Source organism: Protomyctophum bolini, assembly GCF_963924005.1.
Source record: "Protomyctophum bolini genome assembly, chromosome: 7".
Lineage (NCBI taxonomy): Eukaryota > Metazoa > Chordata > Actinopteri > Myctophiformes > Myctophidae > Protomyctophum > Protomyctophum bolini.
Genome location: NC_137868.1, coordinates 24,459,538 through 24,486,123, shown reverse-complemented (window position 1 = coordinate 24,486,123; position 26,586 = coordinate 24,459,538). Strand labels below are relative to the sequence as shown.

The window sequence follows — 26,586 nt, the reverse complement described above, 5'->3', positions numbered from 1 at the left end:
CTATAAAGCCCGTGGAGTTGGTGGCTATTTAATGTAAGCACTTTCTTTTTGGCCATAAGCATATAGACTAGTTAATATTATCTTTATACTATTTAATATGATTAAATCAGATTGGAAATATTAATATGATGTGGACATACAATAATTTCAAGTTTAGGCCTATAAACAATTTATCTCTGTTCGAAAAATAAAATAAAATAGATTTTTTCATTTACAAAGTGGTTTTATTTGACTATAGAAAAGTATAGGCTAATAGTCTGGCTAATCTCGTCTAGCAATCCTGTTTCTATAGCCAACGTTTTCCCTGCATGTTACTTTCGTCAACAAGGAACGCGGTAAACTTCCACTCAGATTAAATCTATGACAAACAATCCGTTCATCACATTTATCAGCAGACTGGGGGTGTCGTTAATTGCACGTAGTAAATCCTAATTACTTGGTTTGGGTGGAGCCCACTGGGCGCAGAGGTGAGGGGAGGAGGAGGAGGAGGAGGGTTAAGTAATAAGGCTACTTTGTGTGAATGGAAACCAGAGAGGCAACACTAACACGCTCACCTCCACGACTTCACATATTACAGTTACAGTACACACACACATACAGTAGGCTAGCACACATACAGTAGGCTACACACACTTGGGACCACTGAGAGAACTATTATTACCTGGTCGGGCGACGGGCGGTCGGTCGTGTGCACCTGAGTGAGTGAGTTTGGAAGTTAAGGACCGCTGGGACGCAGACTGACTGTTGGCAAACTTCATTCCCTGTGTCGGGGAGGAGCTGCATGGAAGAGACGACAGGTGAGACGAGCAACGCTGATGAGGGGACCCCGGTGCGGTCCCACAGGCTAATCGTTTATTTACTTTTTTGTTGTTGTCTTTGGTGCATATTTTCTAGCGATTTTGATCACAGTGATCATAGCTGTCAGTGTCAGCTGTTCGTTTGACTTTGACCGTCCCGTTGGTAGGCTACATTTCCCTTTTGGGTTTTGGCTGCTTGGATATATGTTTTTGGAAATTAACTCTTAATATCTAAAGCTTCCTTTCCTTGTTGTTGCAACTATCGAGTCGTTTGCTACCGACAGAGCTGTTGGTTATTCGTTCACTAGGTGAGATAAGGATTGAATAAATTGCACTTTTACCTCGTTATTCCGCATCGAATTGAAGGTGATAGTAGTGATGACAGAACAAGAACTCTGTTGTGCTGAGTTAAACGCCACTGTTTTAGTTACTGAGCGTATTGACGTATTTGTCGAACTTAACACCGCCTGATAGAATCTTTTTTAGTCTTTCTTCAACTTTCCCGTCCCCTGCTATTATTATCTCTTGAATCTCTTCCATGGCAAATGTGGCAATGGCATGAACAAACCTCCAGACAGTTTTTGACATCGTCTCCTAGTCCTACAACAAGAGCCCCGTGCGCTGGCAGCCTGGCACAGGCGCGTCCGACATAGGCTAGAATTATTATGTTCTCTTTAAAACAAAAACCTTATTAGGCTATTGTTGTTGGTTTATATTTTATATTTTTATACAACCTCACTGTGATGTCACATTGTTCTACATCGTTTTTTAATTATATTATTATTTAGATTTCAACAGCCAATATTGTTCTGATGTTCAGACAGAAGGCCTGCCATTTTAATGTGTGTGTGTGTGTGTGTGTGTGTGTGTGTGTTGTGTTAAAAGATGCTTCTTGAGTGAGGCAGCTGACCTGGCACAGAGTACGTAGTTGGTTTGTTATCACAAAGTGCTGTGCATCATTTTGTGTAAATGCTTGCATGACTCTTCACTCTAGGCTACATTGCATAAAAAGACTAGGTATGAGATTCCTAGAAGAGTGGTGGGCTATGACTAAGCCCTTGTTTCCGTTGTTTACTGGAATATACATAAGCCTTTTTAAGTCTAAACATTTGTAAGGATACCTGAAAGTGCAGAGTGGAAAAAAACATTGTTGACACTGGGTCTCTCCTAATGATTTCAACAATTAAATATTCTAGCCTAATGCCTTCTGAGTCTTCATTTATGTATTTATTTAATTGCACTCTTGTCTTTGTTGTAGGCTTTAATTGTCTATGCAAATTTCAGACTAGTCATGTATGAGATGTAGGCTTACATGGAAAGAGCACGGTCAAACCTATGTATATTTCAGGCTCCTCTAACCATACATGGACAGCATGGAACAATTAGTATATTAAACTGTGTAGTGTGTACTGAGGAGACTACCATTAACAGTTTCTACAGGGGTTAAAAGGGGGACTGTCTGGTTTGGCTATTGACTGTCAGTGTGGCAAACACACACACACACACACACACACACACACACACACACTGACTGTACCCTTGGCCTTCCGCAGCCATCTGTTTAGGATGGTTTGAGGTGTGTGTGCGTGTGCATTGTGTGTGTCGCACACACGTGTGCATTGTGTGCGCACACGGCAGGGGTGGATTGGCAAGATTAGGGGAACTAGCTACTGCCACCCCCCTCCCTCTTGAGGGGCTCGACTTGACGCATGCCACACGTCCCCACACGTCCCTACACACACACACACACACACACACACACACTGAGCCCAAAGAGAGAGGATCATGTCTACCCTCCCCTAATTCTCCCTAATGGCCCCTCCATTCAGGGATTAGTTCTCTGTCCGAGGTTCTCCAACCTCTCTCCCGTTCTGTCTTCATTCTCTTGTGCTCATATACGTGCATCGCTGGAAGTCCACACACCCATTTAGAACACATGCACACACAGAGGAAATGGCAGCATTGAATGAACATATTTGGAACTGTGTATGTGGTAAGGGTGTAACTCAAATTAACAATTCAAACAATTCAACTTACATATTGCTCTTATTATTATAGTCTCAGGGGATAGTGTCTGCCCTGACAGAAGACCATTTTAATTTAGTTAGGTCATCACTTGCTGTGTACCTGGATCAGATGAGGAATATAGTTTTTTTTTTTCTTTCTGGAAACAATTTCTTCCATGTTTCTGAAAGAACAATTGCCTACAATTATTAAAACTTACTAAATTACTAAAACTTAATTAAAAAAAAAACCTTTAAATCGTTCAAAAATCAATAAAGTTGCTGGAGTTTGATTATAGTAACAGCATCTCCACCACCTGGCAGCTATAATAACCCCACCACCCAAAAGAGGGAAAAAATAAAAGGAATTTGACATCAGTGTTAATCCCACCTGCAACCCCCCCCAACTCCCACCTCCACCACCCAGGCAAATCCCATTTGTTCTCTCTCTGTCCTCTCACCATTCTCTCTGTAGATTGGCACAAATTTTCTTTTTTCGTGTGTGTGTGTGCGTGCACACTCTCCCTCTTTTGATAGAGGCCCCCTGTAAAACTAACATGGGACGCAGGAGGTCTCCTTACCCTTTTTTGTCTCTCCTTCCCTCTCCTCCTCTCCTCCAGGCATGCATGCAAGCAGCCCACAGTAAATCCTCCAGGCTGTCGCATAAACAAAAGAGAGGTATTTGAATTTGACTTCAGAGCTAGGGAGGAGAGCCACCCCCCTGAGAGAGAGAGAGAGAGAGACTCTTTCTTTTTTAGTTGAGTGACGTGGTCTGAGGGGATGGTGGATGGTGTGCCTTTGCATGGTTTTACTTTTGTGTGTGTTTGCGTGCATATCAAGGCCCCAGAGTGCTGCCAGCCAGCCAGTGGGTATAGTGAAGGACCACATGTGACTGTCAAAACAGGGGACATGTCGTTCTTTTCTCTGCTTGTTTGTCAGAGGGAGGAACTGGTCGCTTGCGAGGCATCAACATGTCCGACAGCTGGGGGACACATCTGCTGCATGTGTGTGTGAGTGCACGCTCGGAACTGCATCTTGCCTTCGCGTTTGTGTGTGTGTGTGTGTGTGTGTGTGTGTGTGTGTGTGTGTGTGTCGGGGTCGTCCGCTGGCAGGAAGGAGTAGGCAGCGAGTGATGTGGTCAGACCCCCTGTCACCAGAGACGGAGAGAAAAAGGCAGACAGAGAGAGAGAGAGACGGAGGCGGGGGAGCTGGGGAGGAGGGAGAGATTGAAGACCCCACTCCTCTTGTCTTTCTTTTCTTCCTCGAGTCTCCCCTTTGCTTGTTTTCTTTTCCTGATTATCGTTCTCTCCATTAGCCCCACACACGCGCCCGCCGCCAGGATAATAATACAAAAAAAAGTTGAATAAAGAGAGAAAAGAACACAGGAAAATAGAGGAGTGTGAATTGAAAGGGGGGGGTATACATTCAGTATAATTATGAATCCTCTGTCCACTGGCACTAATCTATTATGTTCAGAATACCTATAAAATGAATGCCGAAAAGAAGGGGGTTGAAGTCCGAAAAAGACAGGGTGTGCAGTGGAGGGGGGTGAAAATTAGTTGGGGATTTCCATGTAATTCTGAGTGGGCTTTGGATAGGATCAGATACCGAGGTTTGGATAGACCACAGACATTGGGGAGCGGGGGGGGGGGGGGGAGAGGAGGAGGAGGAGGAGGAGACAGAAGAAACAAACAGGGGTGGAATAGAGGATACAGATGGGAGATAAAGAGTGCAGTCAGTGAAAATGACTGGTCCCTCTATCCAAGAGATAGAATAGACCAAGAGAGAGCTATATGAGGGAACGGTACGGTCGCCCCCTACAGGTGCTGTTCAGAGTGCGCGCGTGTGTGCGTGTGTGTGTGTGTGTGAGAGAGAGATATGCATGCACCTCACCACTTTTAAATGGATTTAGTAAAAAAAAGAATATAGGCCTATTTTGATTTCTGGCATTGGACAATTTGGGCTTGCCTTCATTAATTTGAGACATGCTGTGTGTGTGTGTGTGTGTGTGTGTGTGTGTGTGTGTGTGTGTGTGTGTGTGTGTGTGTGTGTGTGTGTGCACCCTGCCTGGAGTGAGAGCTCATAACTCAGGTGAAAGCGCTTGCCATTTCCTTACTGGAGGGGGAAAAAATAGCGTGTGTGTGTGTGTGTGTGTGACACAGCAACAGATATCCCCATAGTGGGAGGAGGGACCACTATGGGGTGGGCGGGGAGAGGGGAGTGGCCTCCAAGATGGTGAGGAGGTCCGGCACCGAGGCTGGCACTCAGTCTAACACAAGGCACTCAGTAGAACACACGGACCCACGCAGCTCCCCGACTCACACGCACACACGCAGACTGGAGTATAGCGCTTGGAGCTGAGGAGGGAGAGGGACAACTGCACCTGTCCCGCACGCACGTAGCCTTCACTCTCACACACGGTCGATCACACTGTCGCAGACATACACAGACGAGGGCCAGGGAACTCTTCAGTCGGCCCTATGTGTGGCTGGGACCAAAGTTACTCGGTGAGTGAGTGCGCTGTGCGATGCTGTTGCTGTGTGGGAGTTTTACTGATAATGAGAATAGACTAGGAAAGAAATGGTTTGGAAATGAGAGGAAACTTGATTGATGAAATTTGATGGCTGTTCTTGTCATCAAAAAAGGAATGAATGTGTTGTGTATATAGCCTACCGGTATATACCTTTTTTGTCAGGAATGGTTGGATTGATTTTTTTTCTTTCAGATTTTTATGATTAAGTTATAGCCTATGGCATGATAATGTATTTCTGGCTTTAAATGAATACTTTTTTACTTTTTTTACTGCTACTGTCTTTTGGAATCGCATCTAATGAAAGATTTATAGATTAGATTATCCCCTCTGTTTGAGTGAAAAGAAAAATGTAAAGAAAATACTGATTTTGTATGTTACATTTCCAGAGTTTATTGAATGCGTTGTTAATGGTTTTAACTTTCAGTTTGACAATGACTGGAATTTCAAATTACTGTTACACAATCATCATCATTATTTTATTTTAATGTTTACATTCAGTTGAAGTAATGTTCTGTCTTTATTTAATTGAACTGAAGTATAAGCTGCTTCTTTTGGCTTGGTTCTTAGTTTCACTATTAGTTTTACATCTAGCAGCTGTTATGCAAAGACATTACAGCACCGAGAACTGTAGAAAAAGACTGTAAAATTGAAATAGAATCTCCATAGCACATTTAGCACATTAAGTATTTAACACATTATGTGTTAAATGCTTAATGTGTTACATTTTAATTGAAAATGTCGTTCTGCTTGTCGTTCTGCTTGTCTTAACACAAAATGGAACAACTATCGGATCAGAACGGGTATTATTAAATAAGAAAATTATATTTTTTTTGCAATAATCTTACAGAGAAAAGTAATTTAGCATTCCTCATAGTTTAGTTATTCATAAACGCTGAGAGAGTTGATTCAGAATTGAGCTTGTTCATTTGTGATGAATTAGATATAATTTCCTACATGTTGACCTCGAGGTGGAAGGTGGCCCGTGAAAGGGGATCTAAAGTTCTAAACAGCATCATTAAAAAAACGTATTGAAACAATATATTTATGCAATCATGTGAACAGCACAAAAAAACAAAACGGAGGCAAAATAAATCATAAATTGTTGGTATAATTTTATGATCGATTTTTTATACTCCGCTTTGCCATGGGATTTGATTTGAATTGGACTTGGATTAAGCCAGAGTTATACTTCCCGGTAGTTGCACGCGAGTTTCGCAGACGGAAAATGGCAGCTGTACAAGCGCACAAGACGTTGCAGCACAAATAAGCATAAATGACCTTTTAGTTTTCTGTGGCCTTCTGTGATCGCCGCTTTTATGTTCTATAACAGAACGTGGTCACCTAAGATCTATGGCCACTGGTTTCCGCTGTCTGCGTGGGACACAGCGCAAGATGTTTGTCCCTGTGTGTGTGTGTGTGTGTGTGTATATATTTCTATGTGTGTGTGTGGGATGGTCTTGGGTGGGATCGCGTTTGAAGTTTTGTTTGTGCTGCTGTGGCCCCCCAAATGGAAAAGTTTTGGCGCTCCCTTCCCCACTCGTCCCACACACAGACAGACACACACACACACACACACACACACATGCATACAGGCGCACACACACAGTTGGGATGATTTGCCGGTTCCGCTGCACTGCCACTCTGCTTCCAATTTTAGATCCTCAGACACAGACGGCACTTCCTTCCTCTGTCTTCCCTTCTGTTTTCCACCCCAGGGACAGAGAGACAGAGAGAGAAATAAGCAGAGCGAGATGACAGAAAATTCGACACAATAGGAGAAGGAGAGATAAAGGAAGGGATTGGATGAGAGAACAGATCTATCTTTACAAAAACATTAGATGCAAGAGAAGTGATCTGAGACAAACATTGAGTGAGATGTTTGAATACAAAAACCAGACAGGGAAAGCATGTACGTCTTTGCAAAATGAGCGTGGAAGAGAGAGAGCGAAGACGACAGAAGCGCAGGGGGGTTGGACAGTAGAGACGAAAGTTTTCTCCCAGAAATAAACATTTCCCATTTGGATTGTCCCAATCTCATTTCCCTAATTTAAAGCCCTTCACTCTAAATGGGATGATGAGGCAAATGATTTCCTGTGATTTCTGGGTTTTGTCTGTAAGTGGTCCCAGTGGAGTTAGTGACTGTGTGTGTGTGTGTGTGTGTGTGTGTGTGTGTGTGTGTGTGTGTGTGTGTTTGATGCTCCGGGAGGGGGCAGAGGGAGAGCGAGCGAGTGAGGCCTTGATAAGCGGTCTAGTTCCCACACTGGCAGTGAAGACAGTGGACTTAGTCATCTACACGCTCACATCCACTCACCACTCCATTGAGTCACAGAGGAGAAACAATCATTCCCCTTTCTCTTCTCCTGTCTCTATTATCTTATCTCCTTTTGTCACATTTTGTCCCCATCCCATCTTTTTTCACTTTTTCTTTTTGTTCTTTCATTTATCAATTTGCTTTTCCTAATCCTCTCGCTCTCTCTTCTGTAGGCGACCTCTCATAGCTCGGCCATGTTGACTAGTGAGGGGGCCCACACCGTACAGCACGACAACCACAAGATGGACATGGAAATCGATGCACACCAGGGAGCCAAAATGGCTGACTCCGACATGTGTGCGGAGGAGGCCAGCTCCCGGGCCGGAGCCAGAACAACCACCGCCAGTGATGTGGACATGGAGGAGGCGGATATGACAAGGTGGACGGAGGCAGAGTTTGAGGAGAAGTGCACCTACATCGTCAAGGATACGCCCAGGGAGGCGGGGCAAGACGGCGAGGGACTGACACGAGCTGAGACGTCCCTACCTCGCAATCTGGCATTCAAACACCCAGCTGATTCTAAAGAGGTGAGGGACACGTGTGCGCGCACGCACACACGTACACACACACACACACACACACACACGAAAGCAGACATTTTAATCTAAACAGCCCTGACAGCTGTGCACAAATGCAGACATACTCGCATAGATCCCCTCCACTCACACTTAATCACACACACCTACACTCACACTACAGTACAAACCCATCAGTAAATGCTGCCAACGTCAGACAATATGCCCTCTAACAACACACACACATGACTCAAGTTTGGGTCATAATAGTGAAGCTGGAGAAGAGGTAGCCAGGGGGGATTGTGGTGAGGAGAGTGTCTAGTTGTAAAAGCTACACAGACAGACACGCGCAGACACACACAGACACACAAATCAGAGTGCCGACTCACTGTGTGTCTCCAGGGGAATTCACAAAAACATACAGTGCACACACTAACTATTCACTAATTGAGGTGTGATGCGTGTTGATACGCCTTCCTCCATTCAGAGGTGGGCTCTCACCCATCCATGAAGTCTCATTTATCATCCAGACTGTTGACAACCTCTTTGATCCTACGTGTGCGAGTGTGTGTGTGTGTGTGTGTGTGTGTGTGTGTGTGTGTGTGTGTCTATGTAAACTAAACGCAAAATAAAAAATCCCCTTTGCCATCATTACATTAAATGTATTAAGGAAATATCCTCCTCCTTGCTAGAGGGTGTAGTAGAGCACTCCCAGTCAACAAGCCTGAACCCTGAACCTAGTCTGAACCCACAGTCACCTTGTTAACTGTTCTGAGTTCAGAACTTCATGACATCAACGTATTGGTACCATAGCAGGGGAAATGTTAAAGGTATCAATAGTGAACTGGGGTTAAATAGGGTTGAGTTGAATTGTGTTAACAGTGAGATATAGAACAGTGCTGTGGAAGAAAGCTGTGTGCAGGACTCGTATAGGTTGAAAGGTCATGCATTTGTACATTTTAACTCCCATAATGGTTTTTGTAAACTGATTAAAACCATGTCTTGGCCTGATTTAATAGATTTTCTCATCATTGGCTGCTTGTGTTCCTTATCAACAGGAAATGTGTGTGTGTGTGTGTGCGTGTGTGTGTGTGTGTGTGTGTGTGTGTGTGTGAGCTGATATGGTATCAGGCTATATTTATCTCTCTTGAGCGTAGCGATGGAGCTGCAACAGAGAAAGAACTAAGAAATAGTAAGTGGTAGGACGTATTGAGGAAAGGTGAAGAAAGGAAAGGATGTTCTTTATCTCTTGGCCCTGATCAAAGCTCACTCATTGACTTGGCTCATTTAGAGAGCTCACTGTTTAAAGAGGCTGTTAATGAGTCAAAACAGCCCTCATCATTCAGACATGGCCCATTCCTTCCCATCGGCTGAAAATGGGGAAGGGGATTTCCTAAGTCGTGTGTGTGTGTGGGGGGGGGGGGGGGCTGCGTGACTTATGAATGAAGGGAAATATAGAAATGTGTGTGTGCACATGCACACATTTCACAGTACATCCAGCTCTCCCGAGTTTCGACTACAATCAGGGGTTTGAGCCTGACGTCTAGTCATTGTAATCCCTCGCGTTCTTTTCCTCCTTTCATTCTCCTCTCTCATCCTCCTGCTCTTCCTCCCCCATTAAGAAGAAGAACGATGCAACAAAAGGTTTTTTCTTTCTTTTAATGTGAGAAGTGGATATTCCCTCTGAGGGTGAGCGGTGGTCTGAGGTAGCAGAGGTTGGGTTTGATGTGGTGGGTGTGGTTGGACATGTAGGTGAGATGAAGAGAGAGAGTGTATGTGTGTGTGGGATGGCTGCTGTGGTTAAGCTGCAATGCAACTAGAGAGAGGTGTGTGTGTGTGTGGTGGAATTGTATCAGGAAGCTTGAAATTTGGCAGCAGAGTACAGTATAAATGAGGCTTTAGGATTGTCTGGATTGGAAGAGAGATTGTCCCGTTTCTGTACTGGTTACTGGGCGGATACATACATGTATATACATATATACACACAGTCATACATACACAGTTACACACACATTTCATACGTGCTACACGTCATGCACAGTATTGTTTGGATCCTGTTGATGACCGGAGCATGTAAAGGCAGGATGTTACTGCATAACACACACACACACACACACACACACACACACACACACACACACACACACACACACACACACACACACACACAAGCCACCTCCTGTGGCTTTCCATTCAGACACATTGATTAATGGTTTATTAAACAAGATAAATTAATTGGTTCATTGCTGTGACATACAATTAAATTGTCACCGTTTTAACACATTATGACCTTTTCTAACCATTGTGCTCCCCCTCTTTCATTCATTCATTGTGTATTCTAGGTGATTGGGGTGTGCAGCACAGAATACATCCCCAAAGGGACACGCTTTGGCCCCCTAGTGGGCGAGATCTACACAGCAGACAGCGTTCCCAAGGATGCCAACCGCAAGTACTTCTGGCGGGTAAGCTAGCATACATCTCCCCCCACCCCCCCATACACACCCCATGAAATAAACCTCTGAGAGACATTTCCTGCTCCACTGACTGACTGACTGAGTTTAGAAGTTTGTTGCGTCACAGGAAGGGGTCTCTCTCCGGTTTCTGAGGAAGTGTGTGTGTCTGGGGGGAGTGGTGGTGAAGTGCTGTTTTATAGTGTGTCTGCCTTCGATGGAAGTCAATGATGCCGGGGCGAGGGGCTTTCTCTCACACTTTCACATGCAACGAGGCTGTGTCTGTGCGGTCGGAATCACATCAGCCGAGCATATTTTTGTTTACATTCAAGCGACCTATACACATACATGGCCAGGGGGGTGTGTGTGTTCTCATTGAATTACTGGTAGTCAAGTATGTTTCCTATATCCTGCGTTCCATGACTGTGCGGTGCTGTGGTTTTTATGTATCGGTAAGAGTGGTGCAGAAAGCCTAGTCAGAACTAGTGGAACGAGACAAAAGAAAACGAGAGAAATAGATGGGATGTGATGTCACATTGACACAATATACAGTTATACACAGGAACAAACAACACGTCATGCTGTGCTTCCTGTAATCCACGCACGCATGCACACACAGTGAGGCATTAAGTTAATAATCCTGTCTGAGGAGTGCTGCAAAGAAAGTGTAGGTAAGCCACGCACACTTTTGACACTGCAAAGTCTGGAGTCAACTTTGACTGTTAAATCAGCGCTCCAGATTTTGCAGTGTAGTGAAGCATCACTGAGTAGATCGTGAGAATTTGAGACAGAGGCAGCGAGCGAAAGGCCAAGAGAGGGGGAGGCAAGATTGAAGATGAGTGCTGGTGGTGACCTGGCGTAGGCGTGGCCTCTGACCTTTTCAGATACGTATAAAACCGCTTTAGGATGGAGCTTTAGGATGGAGCCAACAAGACCGCTTTGGTGAGGACTTAGGACAAGAAAATGTAGAACAGTACAGGGAGAAATGTGGAGGATGGAGTGACGGGGCTGCAGGATTGGATGTAGGCGGAAAAGAATGTACTGTAGTTGAGGAAAGTTGTGGAGCTGATGTTATTGGTTACATTCTTTGCTTGTGTCACCGGAATTAAGTCTTTCCATGCTTGTAGTTGGCCAGCTAAAACGACTAGTTAATGCGTATTCTAAAAAGTTTAATGGGACAGAATTAAAATCTTAAATATTGGCACCAGGAAACATATTCTCACCAGAGGCTAACCGTTTCATCTCCTTCTCTCCAACCCTCTCCTTCCCCTCTTTCTATACCTTTCATTTCCTCTCTCCTCAGGTCTATGCAGAGGGCGAGTTCCACCATTTTGTGGACGGTCTGGACGAGGGCCGGTCCAACTGGATGCGTTACGTCAACCCAGCGCACTCGGCAGGCGAGCAGAACCTAGCGGCCTGCCAGAACGGCATGGAGATCTACTTTTACACAGTGCGACCCATACCAGCTGGGGCAGAGCTGCTGGTCTGGTACTGTCCCCAATTTGCCCGACGTCTGCACTACCCCCCCTCCGGAGAGCTCATGATGCAGAAACTCAGTAAGTTTGCACTTGTGTTTTTATTTTGTCATGTTGTTCCCTCCAAACGTTTGCCTAATATAAACAAGATTGTACAGTCTGCGGCTCAGTCAGCAGCAACAGCACAGTCTTTAACTGTTATCTGAGTATTACGAACACAGACACGTCTTCAAGTTTCTGCCTTGATTGCATTTCTGCTGCTTTTGGGTAGAATCTAGTCGCAGGTGACAGAAATGTGGAAGAAATGGAGAGTAAACTGGCTTAACGGGATAGGTGGACATGAGCCAGACGCAAGTCCGTGTTTTATGAGCCTTGGCTCTGCTGAGTCAAAGACTGGCCCACATTGTAGATTTTTACAGGGTGATATAAAGTGATACAGCATAGTTTGATCTGGCATTTGTATTGGGTGATAAAAGATTGTCTCTGAAATAACTTTTGTTACTATTCATGGTTATGTAACTGCATTAGCCAATGGCAATTTAGGTATGGTTAGAATGTGTGTGTGTGTGTGTGTGTGTTGCGTGCGCGACGCACGTATGTGTCTTGAGTATCTCCTGTCGCGGCTCTTAAATCCTAATAGTGTTTTTGAGTGTAGCTATGTCTCCTTCCTCTCTGAACATTAGCCTGTCATTATCTCCAACACACATACACATGCACAGAGAGAGAGTACACAACCTTTCATCTCTGTCAGTGCCATCGTTCTGCGCGTGTGGTTGTGTGTGTGCGTGTGTGTGTGCATGCCAGACCTGCTAGTGACAGTGTAATTACACAGAGAAGGGGATATGGCGCTAATGCCACAGTCTTACACACTTAAAGACCCGCTTTCAACATGAAAGTGCACCCAACGTGCACGCGCACACTCAACTATGTTGCTCAACCGCAATAAAAGGACCAGAGGCTGTGTGTGTGTGTGTGTGTGTGTCTCTACTTACTAATATATGTGAATCTATTTTTAATGTAATTTACGTCATCAAATAAAAAACTAGTTCAGAGTCAGATAATCAGTTCTAGAATTTCCACCTCGTTTGCCACCTACACTAAATGCACATGGGTCATTCGCTTACATTTATACACGCCGTTACAAAATGAATGGCTTACAGTATGTAGTGCCTTTTCAGTTACTAAGCATTCAGAGAGACAGACAGATGGAGTCAAAGAAAGAGAAAGCAAATAGATGTTTTTACAAAGGAGGAGAGCTTCCAGGTGTGACAGCAGTGTAATAGCAGTAGTCAGGTGAGGGAGGTACCTGGGGACCCAGCCTGGGTGACTCCAGTGCCCAGGGAAATGCGCATGCCTTGAGGCAAAGAGGCAGGGGGTCTACACCCCCCCCCCCCCCGCTCCTTTAATTACATCCCCCTGTCATTTAACCCTACAGGCTCCCTTTGACCTGCCACTGACCTGCTGCTGAGCTATACCTGTAGGATCTGTCTATTTTCAACTTTTAGCTGTTTTTAGTTATTTATTTATTTTGTACCAACGTCCTGTTTTGATCTCTTTGTCTTCCATTTCTTGGGAGTTGTCACTATTTTAGTTTTTGATTAACCAATGACCATAATTAGACCAGACATGCGAGTGTGCATTTTACATGCATGTACAGTAAGTACATCGAGCCAGACTTTAGAGGGAAATGAGTGAATATGTGCTGCTGCTCTCCCACTTTCTGCCTGCCTTTATCTCTTGAACTCTCAAGTGTCAGAATATCAGAGCACCTGTCAGCCATCGCTGGACTGTGTGTGTGTGTGCATGTTCAAAGGCATACTACTCATCCAGCAGCAGCGCGTTGCATGAGAAACATTCTGTCTCATTCAAACACACACACACACACTCATGGCATGCCATCACATTCACACTCCTCATCTGAAACATATGCTACCGTGTGTGTGTGGCGCTGATGACCACCTGGTCACTCGCCCCAAATTTATTTGCCACTTTAAAGAACAGAGCGAGGAAGAGAGGGAGGGAGGGAAGGAGGGAGGCAGCCCCCTCCGTTGACTACTTGAACTTCCTGGCAGAGGGGCCGCGTTGACAGATTGATATCTCCAAGATGGCCGCTCTGTTTGTTTTCTGGAAGAGAGGGGGATGAATTAAGAGAAGAAAGGAGGAGAGGAAGGGTGGGAGTGGTTCTGGTGAAGGAGAGGAGGGGGAAACTGATAACCTTTATGTTTACACATCGCCGTTATACCACTGACGCAAGGGTCACTGTGTGTGTGTGTGTGTGTGTAGTCTGCACACATCAAGCCAAATGTCACCAGAGGGCTAGTACTACTCGGGATTAGTCTCACCCAAAAAACTTTTAAGTGAGTGAGTGACACCATCATGCGACAAAGTATGAATTCTGCTTTAGACGGACAGACAATGTCTCCACTGCACACACACACACACGCATGCACGCACGCACACACACACAGTGAATCAGAAACATTGTAAATATACACACAGTAATATCCTTTGATGGAAGACAACACTTTACTGTGCTACTCGCTGACACAATTAGTGTGTGCGTAGTGGTGACCCCCCCCCCCCCCAACCACCACCTGAAAGAGTGATTAAAGGTGTGTGTGTGTGTGTGTGTGTGTGTGTGTGTGTGTGTGTGTGTGTGTGTGTGTGTGTGTGTGTGTGTGTGTGTGTGTGTGTGTGTGTGTGTGTGTGTGTGTGTGTGTGTGTGTGTGTGTGTGTGTGTGTGTGTGTGTGTGTGTGTGTGTGTGTGTGTGTGTGTGTGTGTGTGTGTGTGTGTGTGTGTGTGTGTGTGTGTGTGTGTGTGTGCGTGCGTGCGTGTGTGAGAGATCCTCCAAAAAGTCAACACATCAGACACAGCCCTTTGTCTGTAGGCGCCTCTGTGTGTGCACTCTGTCATGAGTGTGTGTGTGTGTGTGAGAGAGAGAGAGTGGAGGGCAGGTTGAGGCCAAACCTTTTCAGGGGATATCTTTTAGCAGGAAACCTTCAATCAGTACTGTCTACCCCCCATTTTGATTTTTATCTTGCCTTTATCCGCACTACCCTACACACACACACACACACACACACACACACTGCCTAAAGGCAGTTGTCACGCCTCACTTCCTGTCTTTGCCCCCGCCCCCACGGCCATTCGTCAAACCTGTCACCTTAATTGGACCACTGGATTACTTCTGGTGTTCCTTAACCCAACACACACAACACAGTGACCTAGTGTGCATACATGTGCTGAGGACTGGACTCTTTAGTGCATGTTCTGATGACTGGTGTCCTTAGCAGCGATGTGATCAGGCAGTCATGGCTCCTATTAGGAAACGAATGGGAAAATACTGTGACATACAAAAGCACCAAGATTCAATCACTGAGTTGATCTCTTTAAACACAGCATAACATTATTTCTCAGTTTGATATACTTTGGCACACACTAACCCTCTTGCTCTCTCTTTCTCTCTCTCTCCAGAGGAGTCTCTCCTGGATGCCAAGCAGCAAGCAAGTGAGGAGCATCTAAGCGGCAGCACCAGCCCTTCTCCCATCACCCCCACTCTCACAACCACCCCAGCCAAGAGGGAGCACAGTGTCCTTTCCATCCTCCGAGGCACCAACAGCACCTCCTCCACCAAGAGGGAGCCAAGCCGCCCGCTTCCTACCCGCCCGCACTGTCCAGACAGCCCGGACCGTCCCCTGTACCCACGCGCCATCTACCCAGCTCTTCGGCCACACCAACACATCCCAGAAGACTTCCTCAGCATCAAAGGCCAGTTCAGTTATCCAGCAACGCGTTCTCCTGGCAACCAGTCATCGGCTACACCCAGCCCGTCAGCCAGGAGCAGCCCTGAGAGCAGTCCTCAGGGAAGTCCCTCAGGCGCTGCCCCCTCTCCGGCCCCCTTCTACCCCCGAGGTCTGGGGTCCTACCCTGGTTACTCCCCACCAGCAGCCCCCCTCTCCTCGCCCTTCTATCCTCCTGGAGCCCCCTACTCACGCTACCTCTTACCTCACCACTACCCACTGCCAGGAGGTGGTGTGCCCACTGTCGGGGGTATCTTCCCACGGATGTACCCACTGTACAGCAGCCTCCTGCCACATCACATGCCCCTGCTGCCCTCCGATGCCACGGGGAGGCGGTTCTTAATGCCCGACCACACCCACCCTTCCTCTGTCTCTGCCCACAGGGATTTCCTTCTCCCCGCCCCCAACAGTGCCTTCTCTGCCACTGCCCTGAAAGACAAGGCGGGGCCTCACCATCCTTACCCCGGGGCTCACCCCCATGGAGTCCCTCACGGTCACCCCCATGCCCCTTCCAGTGGCTCCCCAACAGCGGGCACCGCTCCCCCCAGCGAGCGGGTACCCACCAAGCCTACCTCAGCCCTGCTGGGCAGCGCCACTGGGCAGCACGCCGAGGACGAGGCCATGAACCTCAGCAAGATGAAGCGTGGCGGGAGCTCAGCGGGCTACAAGACCCTGCCCTACCCACTGAAGAAGCAGAATGGCAAGATCAAGTATGAATGCAACGTGTGCAGCAAGACCTTTGGACAGCTGTCTAACCTCAAGGTGAGCCTCATTGTCATCACAGTATGTTGCATCGCAGTGTGAGCTTGTAGATCTACATTATCAAACATTTTTGAAACTTCATCTGTAGTGACAAGTTAAAAATGGGAACGGCAGGGTTAATAGACCTTCATATTTTCATAGTCAACAATCTAACCCACTATTGTGCTCTCCTCCTTCCTGTGTGCAGGTCCATCTACGGGTCCACAGTGGTGAAAGGCCCTTCAAATGCAGCACGTGCAGCAAGGGCTTCACCCAACTGGCTCACCTTCAAAAACATTACCTGGTGCACACAGGAGAAAAGCCCCATGAATGCCAGGTATGACCAATCCTAATGTAAAGCTCAAGCAGGTGTAATGCTACTGCATAGCTAGCTGTTAGACCTTAAAGTGTTTGCAGTTGGCTATACGGCTATAGAAATAAATTACACTAATGCTAAATAGCCTAAAAGCTTTTGGTAACATGCCGACATAGATGATGCATGTCGATGACATTGACCCTCACTGCTTCAATGCTAATGCGTTCTTTGCTCCCTGTTTTGCTTCAGGTGTGTCACAAGCGCTTCAGCAGCACCAGTAATCTGAAGACCCATCTGCGTCTGCACTCGGGAGAAAAGCCCTACCAGTGCAAGCTGTGTCCTGCCAAGTTCACCCAGTTTGTCCATCTCAAGCTGCACAAGCGCCTGCACTCTCGCGAGCGCCCGAACAAGTGCCCCCACTGCCAACGCCACTACATCCACGTGTGTAGCTTGCGTCTCCACCTGAAGGGCTACTGCTTAGCGGCCCACAGCACTGGCAGCCCCAACAACCAGGTCAACCTGGATGAGCTCCACCGCGTCAACGAGGAGATCGAACGCTTCGACATGAGTGAGCACGCAGAGCGCCTGGAGCAGCTGCAGGGCGGCGTGGAGGTCGAGGCCATGTTGGAGAAGCAAGTGCTAGGGATGCTGTGGAGGGAGATGGACCTGAAGGCCTCCCCCTTCCATCCTCACCACAAGGGCGGTGCCACCGAACTCCTGCCTGCGGGTTACGGCGTGTACGATTCTTCGAGCGAGACGTCGGTGATCAAGATGCGTCGCAGCAGCCCCATCCAGCCTTTACCCGCCAACATCACTGTCAAGCAGGAGTCGGAGGAACACGCGTAAGCAACTTTGATCCCCACACAGCTGAAGGACATTATCAGACTGTACTGGCTCAAAGAGAACTATGTTGCCAGGAGCAACGGGTGTAAATAATTGTCTTCCTGGTTGGCAGCGCCAGGTTGTCGACCTATCAGGGACTTGCGTACTCAGGGCTACAAGAGACACTGTCCCAAGACTACTTAAAGGTTTCAGCGTTTCCTACACTTAGAGACAATCATCCAGCCTGGATTTATCAATGATGTAATTAATATAATGCTATTGTCATTATTGTTATTATTTGGTCTTTATTTTTCAATTTTCTTGATCAATTAATTGTTATATATTCTCCTTAATTTATTATCCTTTTTCTGTCCTCTTCAAAAGCAATAAGAGGAAGGGTTGTTTACAATGATGGGGTAAATTCATTGTAATGAACGGTTGACCGTTTTCTGTTTATACATTTTTCTCTGTGGCCATTTCTTTGTAGATGGTTCCTCTCTGCCTGTATCCGTCCTGTGAGACCCAACCTCTGACCTATAGAAACACTTTTCAGGGTTTTCTAATTAATTAATGAAATAACAGGTATAAAGGTAAAAGTTTGAAGAATTATAACTTTGTTTTGCCAAAGGTGGGCACACACATTTCGAAAGAAGCTTTATTTGATCTTTTGACCCTACCAGACAGCTTCCCTGTGTTCATGTCCTTTCTGAAATCTACTTAATTTAATCAAAAAAGGGCATTTTTTTTGTATTTTGTCAACAACAGTTACCTCAGTGTGTATGTTTGTATGTGTGCGTTCAGCATGAGTGTGTGTGTGTGTGTGTGTGTCTGCGTGTGTGTTTGTTGCATTCAAAGGGAAAGCTGAAGGTGGGTTTGTATCTATTTATTTTGCTTTTGCTACTTGAAGAAGAAGAAGAAGAAGAAACCAAATGGAAGTGGAGAGAAAGCTCTTCACGTGGTCCAAAGGAGCAGGGGACGTCACGGACGTCTGCTCAACATGTAGCACATAACAGACGGGGGTCGGGGAGGCCCCTCCCCTCCCCCGCCTCCATCATCAAGGAAACTTTTTCATAACACTGTTGATACCAAACGGAGAAGATAAAGTGAGCATACTCATAAAGGGATTCATGAGGACACTCCAGGCTAGTAACCAAAGTTCACTTTCCTGTTTTTTTACACACCAAAAACGAAGCATAAAAAAAGACTTGAGGATGTCCAAATGTGGAAAAAGACAATATGTGTGTGTGTATATGATGAAGTGTTCGCTCTATAGCTGTGGTCTTGTTTTGTAGATTTTTTTTGTTTGTTATTTCTATCAGTAAAATGGCCCCAATCTTATTTGTGGACTGGCACACACCAAAGCACCTCGGCCTTCTGATGCACTGGCCCCCCTCCCTTCCTTATGACTTAAGAGCCGATGCTTGTACCACTCGCACTGTGTACAATACCACTGAATTTGGTTGACAATGGCATTAAGACAACTTAATGTTTCTATGGCAACTGAACCGGAAGCAGTTGTATGTTGATAACCTGATCCCCCTTTTCTCTCTGTGTCTCCTCTATTCTCTCTTCCTCTCTGTCCCTTGTTCTCTTATCACTCTATCAATTACTGATGTATGACCAAAGTGTCCCTCTTTGATCAGAGCTTTAACTCCAGAGGAGAAAACCCTAAAGAACTGTCTCTGTTTACATTCTGGTTTACATAGTTATTTATGTGCAAAAATGTCAAAATGTAAATTATGATATAAATGTTCACCATTCTAATCTGAATCCTTATGGCTGTGTGTGTTTATTTCCTCTATTCCTTCAGTATGTACTGACACCTCGCAAGTTTCACAAACTTCACACTTCATCACCATTGATACGTTATGACAGTGATACTCAACCTCAGGCCCGCGGGCCACATCAGGCCCGCGGGACCATTATGACTGGCCCACCAATGAAAATCTAAAAAAAAGAAGAAAAAAAAATCTGGAAAATGAAATAAAAATAAATAAATCTGAATGAAGTTATCTTTAATTACATTATTATAAGTAATACTATTAGAGTTGTACTATTACTCGAACGAAAATAAAAGCTTGGGGGGGGGGGGGGGGATGCAATGCAAATGAAAGACATATACTGTGTATCCCTATTCCCTGACATAATTTTATAGCTAAACGGACAGAATTCTATTTTATTTGAATGATGAAACCCAGCTGCCATTAATAGTTGGAAATGGAAATTGCGGAAATGGAAATTGCGGAAATTGCGGAAATGGTGGAAATGGAAATTGCGGAAATTGCGGATTGAGGAAATTGCGGAAATGGAAATTGCGGAAATGGTAATTGCGGAAATTGCTCTTCACTTATAGCTATCTATTTTCAGGTAGATTGTTTTATTACACTACTCATTTTTTTTCATGAAAAAGGTCATAGCTGGGTAATCTATTTTCAGGCAAATTGTGTTTATTGTATTTTATTTTACTCAGCCATAACAATTTATTTTCTGTTAACCAACTTGCTGGCTGGCAGGCAGGCAGACAGCTACTCATAGACAGGCAGACAGACAGACAGCTACTCATGGAGAATTGGACAGGCAGGCAGTCAGACAGCTACTCATAGACAGGCAGACAGACAGCTACTCATGGAGAATTGGACAGGCAGGCAGACAGCTACTCATGGACAATTGGACAGGCAGGAAGGCAGACAGCTACTCATAGACAGACAGACAGCTACTCATGGACAATTGGACAGGCAGGAAGGCAGACAGACAGCTACTCATAGACAGACAGACAGCTACTCATAGACAATTGGGCAGGCAGGCAGACAGCTACTCATAGACAGACAGACAGCTACTCATGGACAATTGGACAGGCAGGAAGGCAGACAGCTACTCATAGACAGGCAGACAGACAGCTACTCATGGACAATTAGGCAGGCAGGCAGACAGCTACTCATAGACAGGCAGACAGACAGCTACTCATGGACAATTAGGCAGGCAGGCAGACAGCTACTCAGACAGGCAGACAGACAGCTACTCATGGACAATTGGACAGGCAGGCAGGCAGACAGACAGCTACTCATAGACAGGCAGGCAGACAGCTACTCATAGACAGGCAGACAGTAAGACAGCTACTCATTGACAGACAGACAAATAACTACTCATGGACAGACAGGCAGGCAGGCAGGCAGGCAGGCAAAGAGCTACTCATGTTATGTTATTATGTTATTATAACAGCTACTCATGTTATGTGCAATAATTTGTGCAGTTATGGAAACAGCTCTTTGTGTTTATGCAAGAAAATGTAACACATTTATTAATTAATCTATTTGAGTATCCCTGCGTTATGACTAACATGACTACATCTCAGTATCCAATTGTTCCATCTAACCATGCACTTGCAGGTCACTTTATTTTGCCAAAAAACAGAAACCATGGACAACGTGTGCAAAAACACATTTAGTAGGTTAATCTTTTAGTTGTCTACACATCAGAAAAGGTAGGATGCTTCTCCCTGTTAAATGTATGAAACCTAGTGTAACTACCCTGGGGGACACATTTAGCAAAGCGATTTTGTTTAGCATGAAAAACAAAAGTAGAAAGCCCTGGGGAACGCTGGTCAACTAGAGTTCAGTAATTATTGAGAACCACCAAAGTTTGAAAACATATTTTATATTGCAGTGCCAGTGAGTATGCAGAGAGTAGCAAACATGTCACAGCCAAGATCTACCAAGCTTTGGCAGTTGTCTGGTATTTACTGCGAGCCCTATTTGTCCTGTGTTTGGCAATGTGTCACTTCCATTTTTACCAACCACAATGCTATCGATTTTCACCCTGTGAAGTGTGTGTGTGGTGTTTATGTCTGTGGACTGATTCTTTCAACATGATGTAGCATCACAACTCACAACATCACAACCGTGCAAGATGCAGTTACAAAGTGTGTAGTTGACTTGAGATCACAAAGCAGAGTTCAAAGATGGGTGTGGCTGAGCAAGAGCACCTACATATCTGCAAGAGCGCCAGATAGAGAAGGAAATCAGATATCTAAATCAGAAATCTAGCTTATACCATTTCTTATTAGCATTGCTAATAAGATGACAGATAACATGCTAATAAGCTTCCAGTGGACATTTCTCAACCTGTGTTGATTAAAACAGCATGAACATGTTATACATGTAATTACATTTGATTAAAGCGTTACCTCGTAGATCAGTGGTCTGGGGACTACCAGTGGTCCTTGAAGGGATTCTAGGCGGTCCCCAGCTATAAATGATGGAGAATTGGTAACCAACCCTTATAGATCTTTAACTCTTGAGAGCATAACCAAATGGACTTTTACGCTCTCAATTGTTAAATTATTGTTAAACATCTATCTGCATTACTTACTAAACACAACAAGTCTACACCATTACAGAATGTAGAAGAACTGTTATTTGTGATCAACGTTTGCCTGTTACTGTATGTCTCCTATGGTAGTGCATCAATACTAGCCTCAGTAGCCTGGCATGGCCAGACTAATATCACTGCGTAGATATTAGTCTGGAACTTCGGTGTGGAACATTTATTTCCAAGGGGCAGATTCCAACGTCACAGCAAAAAGTCACTTTGAATAGTTGGTTCTGATTGTTCACCCAATGAATGTAACTCAAACCACCAAACTGAGGAGTGCCAGACCAATCTCCCCAGATTCGTCTGGTTTCCAGGCTACATCAATACAGCATAGAATTGTGGACATTATTTAATACAGAAGGATGGTCTTCCTGCTTTCTTTGTCGCACCTCCAACGGTGCCATGGCGGACTATGCATGGCAGGGTCCTCTTCCCTGAGCCAAGCCTAAGCCTGACCGCATACCAGAAAGGTAAGTTTTGCTGCAGGGTCATCAGCTGGGGACCACCATTCATGGATGTTTGGCCCCTTATCCAAACATCTCCTGGTGGCGGGGCAGTGAACAGGGACGTCTCCCTGACACCCCCTGCAGCACCCAAGACAAAATCTTATCCAACGATAGTTTTGAGTCAGAGAGGATACATCTGATCAAATGGTGGTCCGTGGCTCAAATGTAGAATGTAGAATAAATAATGGACCGTGATATGAAAAAGTTTGAAAACCACTGTCCTAGATCATAAGAAGCATTAACCACATGAACCCTAGCGTCCCTATTCTGGTCATGTCATAATAAACGTTGAGCAAATATATCGGATCTATAAGCTCATGTCACCAACTGACGTGTTGTGTGCTTGCAGATCAGCTATTTGCGGTGAAGAGATTTGGTATAGAGGGAAACATGGAGGGGGGGCCAAGGATATCCTGGGCCAAGGGACACCGGTCAGTGAAGTACATGGAGTTTAAGTGGTTAAAAGCAAACGATAATACCGTCTTAGCTGAAAAGGATGCATTTTGGACACCATTCAACATCTAAGCCATCCACGCATCACACGACCCAACTTTGCAACATGTTAACCCCTGTGAACGTAGTAAATAAACCACTTGCTTTGGGAGTCATGAATCTTTACGTCTGTTTCCGTGCCATGCCAGGCTTTAAGACGGGAAGAGGAAATGGAACAACATCTCTCCATGCCCTATGGGCCACAGTAATTGTAGTCTGTCTTTTATCCCCTGTACTGCTTCCTCATGTGAGCAACAACACACTTTATAATCCTTAGCTAGGTCAATTTGTACTCAGAGTTAAATGAACTCAGGATTTGTGCACTCATTGTGGAGATGCAACTTCCATCTCAATTAAAATACAGTTACCCATCTTATATGCCAGCATTCTTCCCTAGTGGGTGCTCTGCTTTGGGGTGGGGGCTTGTCTGCCCTTTGGGTATGGGGGGGGTGGTCGCCCGGGCAGGGGCCTCGATGCGTTGCGTCGGGGCCGCTTCTTAGGGTGGTGGCTCTGCCGCCTGAGGGGGGGGGGGGGGGGGTTGCCGCCTTTGAGTGGAGCATGCATGGGTCTGCTCTCGTTGTGATTACTTTGTGCCTATGATAACTGTTGTCTGCCTTTTTAATACATGTACTGTATTTCCTGATTGGGAGTCTATCAAAATTCAAAAGCCACTTGTCATTATGGTTAATTGTCCTTGTCATGTCTTTGTATATTCAATCTTTTTATTTATAATAGTGTTGTGCCTGAGCTGTTTTAGTTTTCTTTTCTTTTATTTGTTATTATGTTCTTGTTGTATAATGTCTGTTTGTCTTTAAAAAAAAAACCCAATAAATATACTTTATAAAAAAAGAAAAATACAGTTACCCAAAAGCACAAAAGTACTGAGATGTTTGTGTTTACACTGAAAGTTTAAACACGAGTCGACCGATATCAGGAAGAAACAGAAACAGTACGATGATATAGTGTGTATTTTAATAATAATAATACAGATGTTAAAATCAAATCAAATAAATGACAGACACATTATGCTAGGTGCACCCAGTAGAGCGCAAACTCTGCTTGAATAACAGTAAAGTATGCAGTAAAATGTCCACGTACAGCCGTAACAGAGTAGTGCAGAGTTGTACCCTTCCTCCCTCTCTCTCTCTAAAAGTTTGTTCCCACTGAAATATAAAATATTTGTGTGTACTTCAGAAGAGAGATCTGGTATATTCTAGTCTACTCTAGGGATGATCCCCAGATCTTGATTGGATTCAAACATATAGGCTACTATTTTTCTTCAGGGTGGTGTAAAAGAAAGCCCATATCATCTTATACCGGAAATTGGTAAAGGACTGATTCTATTCTTTATGTTCAGTCAGGAAACTCTACCTGGCTTAAGCTGATTAGATCAGTGAATAGTGCACATTTACAAGCAATGAAGCAAACCAATCATCATTCCTAATGTCAGACATTTACAGTGACATACCGTACTCCCAGTTACTGTAGGTCACCATCAGGCTGCTCTTCTGTCATGAGAGTTTTGCCCAGATCCACCTGCTTTTATGTGCCATTAGTGGATTATGTTACTCATGAACAAAGTCTGTGCACATACGTACATGCTGGAGCAAGCCAGAAATGAGGACTTGCACTGCCAAAACTAAACCTATTGCCATGCCCTGTCCTCCTGTGTAGTTATGTAGCCAACTTTGTCACTCTCACTCACTATGAATTGCTTTGGCTTGACTAATGTATACATAGTCAATAAAATTAAATCAAGCCCCACACTGAGGATGGGGACAAGCCAACAATTGCAGTTCTGGCTTAACCGTGCAGTCGGTTTTCGCGAAACTTGGCAATATAGTAGAGGGCTATGCCAAACGGTGAGGATACAAGGCCCACAACCATTGGCCAAAGGGTGGTGCTATAGCACTCAATTGAAAATGCAAACTTTGAGCAGTAGCTCATGAACCGTTAAAATCTACTATCTACTCTTTGATCTTTGATCAAAATTCACAAAGATGTGTACACACAAACTGGACCAATATGTAAATGTTGGACTTTTATTTTTAAGTTTAAAAATGAAGGTTTCATGAACCAATGGAAATTGCAGTTTTATGAAAATTCTTCTTTTTCTTATTTCTTGGCCCTGTCTTATTGCCGCTTGCAGCTATATTTATTTTGCAATTACTATTCTAATATGTGATAGGAAACTGAACCTAAGGTTAACTTGCACTCATTGTAAATCAATCAAAACAAAAGCATGAGCCACATACTTAAACTGCCATCATGTAAACCGTGTAGCATAACCATTTGAGTGTGCTCTGTGCAGCATCTACCTACTACAACCAGTTTGTCATCTAACAGAAGACTATCTCTGCCCTCTGCTTTTGACTCAACATCTTTCACTTTTGCGCCTGGAATCACTCTTTCCTGTTTGTTACCATTATATTACTACCAGGGAAACATTTCACTCCATTACACAGCAAATTCCACTACCTTTTGCATTACGACAGAGTTTTCAGGGTAAATTATTTGGGGGGTTGTGTGGGTGTGGGTGGAGTAACACAATATCTTGGGGACTTTGCATACACTTGCTGAGTTTGAGTATAGGGTTTAAATAAAAGTATTATACATTTTGAAACCACAACAATTTATATGCAAATTGACTTACAATAAAATTATGTAACTTTTCTAAAGACTTCGGAGAAGGAACAGAATATATATGCTTTGGTAGAGGCTTTACTTGAATGTTGCAGTAGTATTTACATGAGAAGAAATATCATATAGTTTTGTTTTGGATCATTTAAAAAAAATCCTGGAAACCTTAAAAAATGACTTGGGCCATTAGTTTAAGAAGGCGACGATTTTCTTTTCTTCTTCAGAGATGTTTTATGGTCATGATTCACCAGGATCCTGGATGGCTTGAAATAATTAATATCAATATTTTCTGAAATATTCTCTCCTGCCTGTGATTGTTGTAAATTTGTATCACCTGTATCCTGTTTGTCCGAGCCACTCCGTGATGATTGTTCTTCAATCTTCAGTTCACCTGTGTCTATAGTTAGTTTCCTAGTGTATTTATACCTGTCTGTTTCCCCAATAATTTGTTTGGCTGTCTGCTTTTGTAGCCAGGTTTGTAGTCTGTTCATGTTATGACTTGTGTGAGTGAGTACTGGAGAAATAAACGGTGTCGACATAGTACTAATATACCCAATAACATGAAGAGTTGATTCCAGCTGTGACTGTGTGAGCCAGTTGTTTATCATGATGTCAACCATCACTAACAATGCGATCTTAAGTTGGCACTAAGCCCCAAGAATCAGAGTCATGTCAGAAAATACAAAGAGGCTACGTAATAAATATTTAGTCTACCATTTAAATCTAATTTCTTAACGGTTTCTGGTTAAAATGGTTAACCCTGACCATCACTATACTTTGCACTATCTGAGTCTTATTAAAATATTAATATTT

The 26,586-nt window shown here is 44.5% G+C and overlaps 1 protein-coding gene across 2 annotated transcripts; it reads left to right on the top strand.

Annotated features, from left to right (window-relative positions):
- The first annotated feature begins 696 nt into the window (after nucleotides 1-696).
- On the top strand, nucleotides 697-19,534 carry prdm1a (PR domain containing 1a, with ZNF domain). 2 transcript variants are annotated; one of them, XM_080767739.1, is made up of 7 exons: nucleotides 697-797; nucleotides 7,818-8,171; nucleotides 10,502-10,621; nucleotides 11,913-12,165; nucleotides 15,560-16,647; nucleotides 16,835-16,963; nucleotides 17,192-19,534. In XM_080767739.1, the coding sequence occupies exons 2-7, from the start codon at nucleotides 7,839-7,841 to the stop codon at nucleotides 17,786-17,788; spliced, it is 2,520 nt and encodes an 839-aa protein (XP_080623865.1). In that variant the 5' UTR covers nucleotides 697-797; nucleotides 7,818-7,838; the 3' UTR covers nucleotides 17,789-19,534. The 2 variants fall into 2 exon arrangements, with proteins under 2 accessions (XP_080623865.1, XP_080623864.1); XM_080767738.1 differs by lacking the exon at nucleotides 697-797 and adding an exon at nucleotides 5,086-5,307.
- The last annotated feature ends 7,052 nt before the right edge of the window (nucleotides 19,535-26,586 follow it).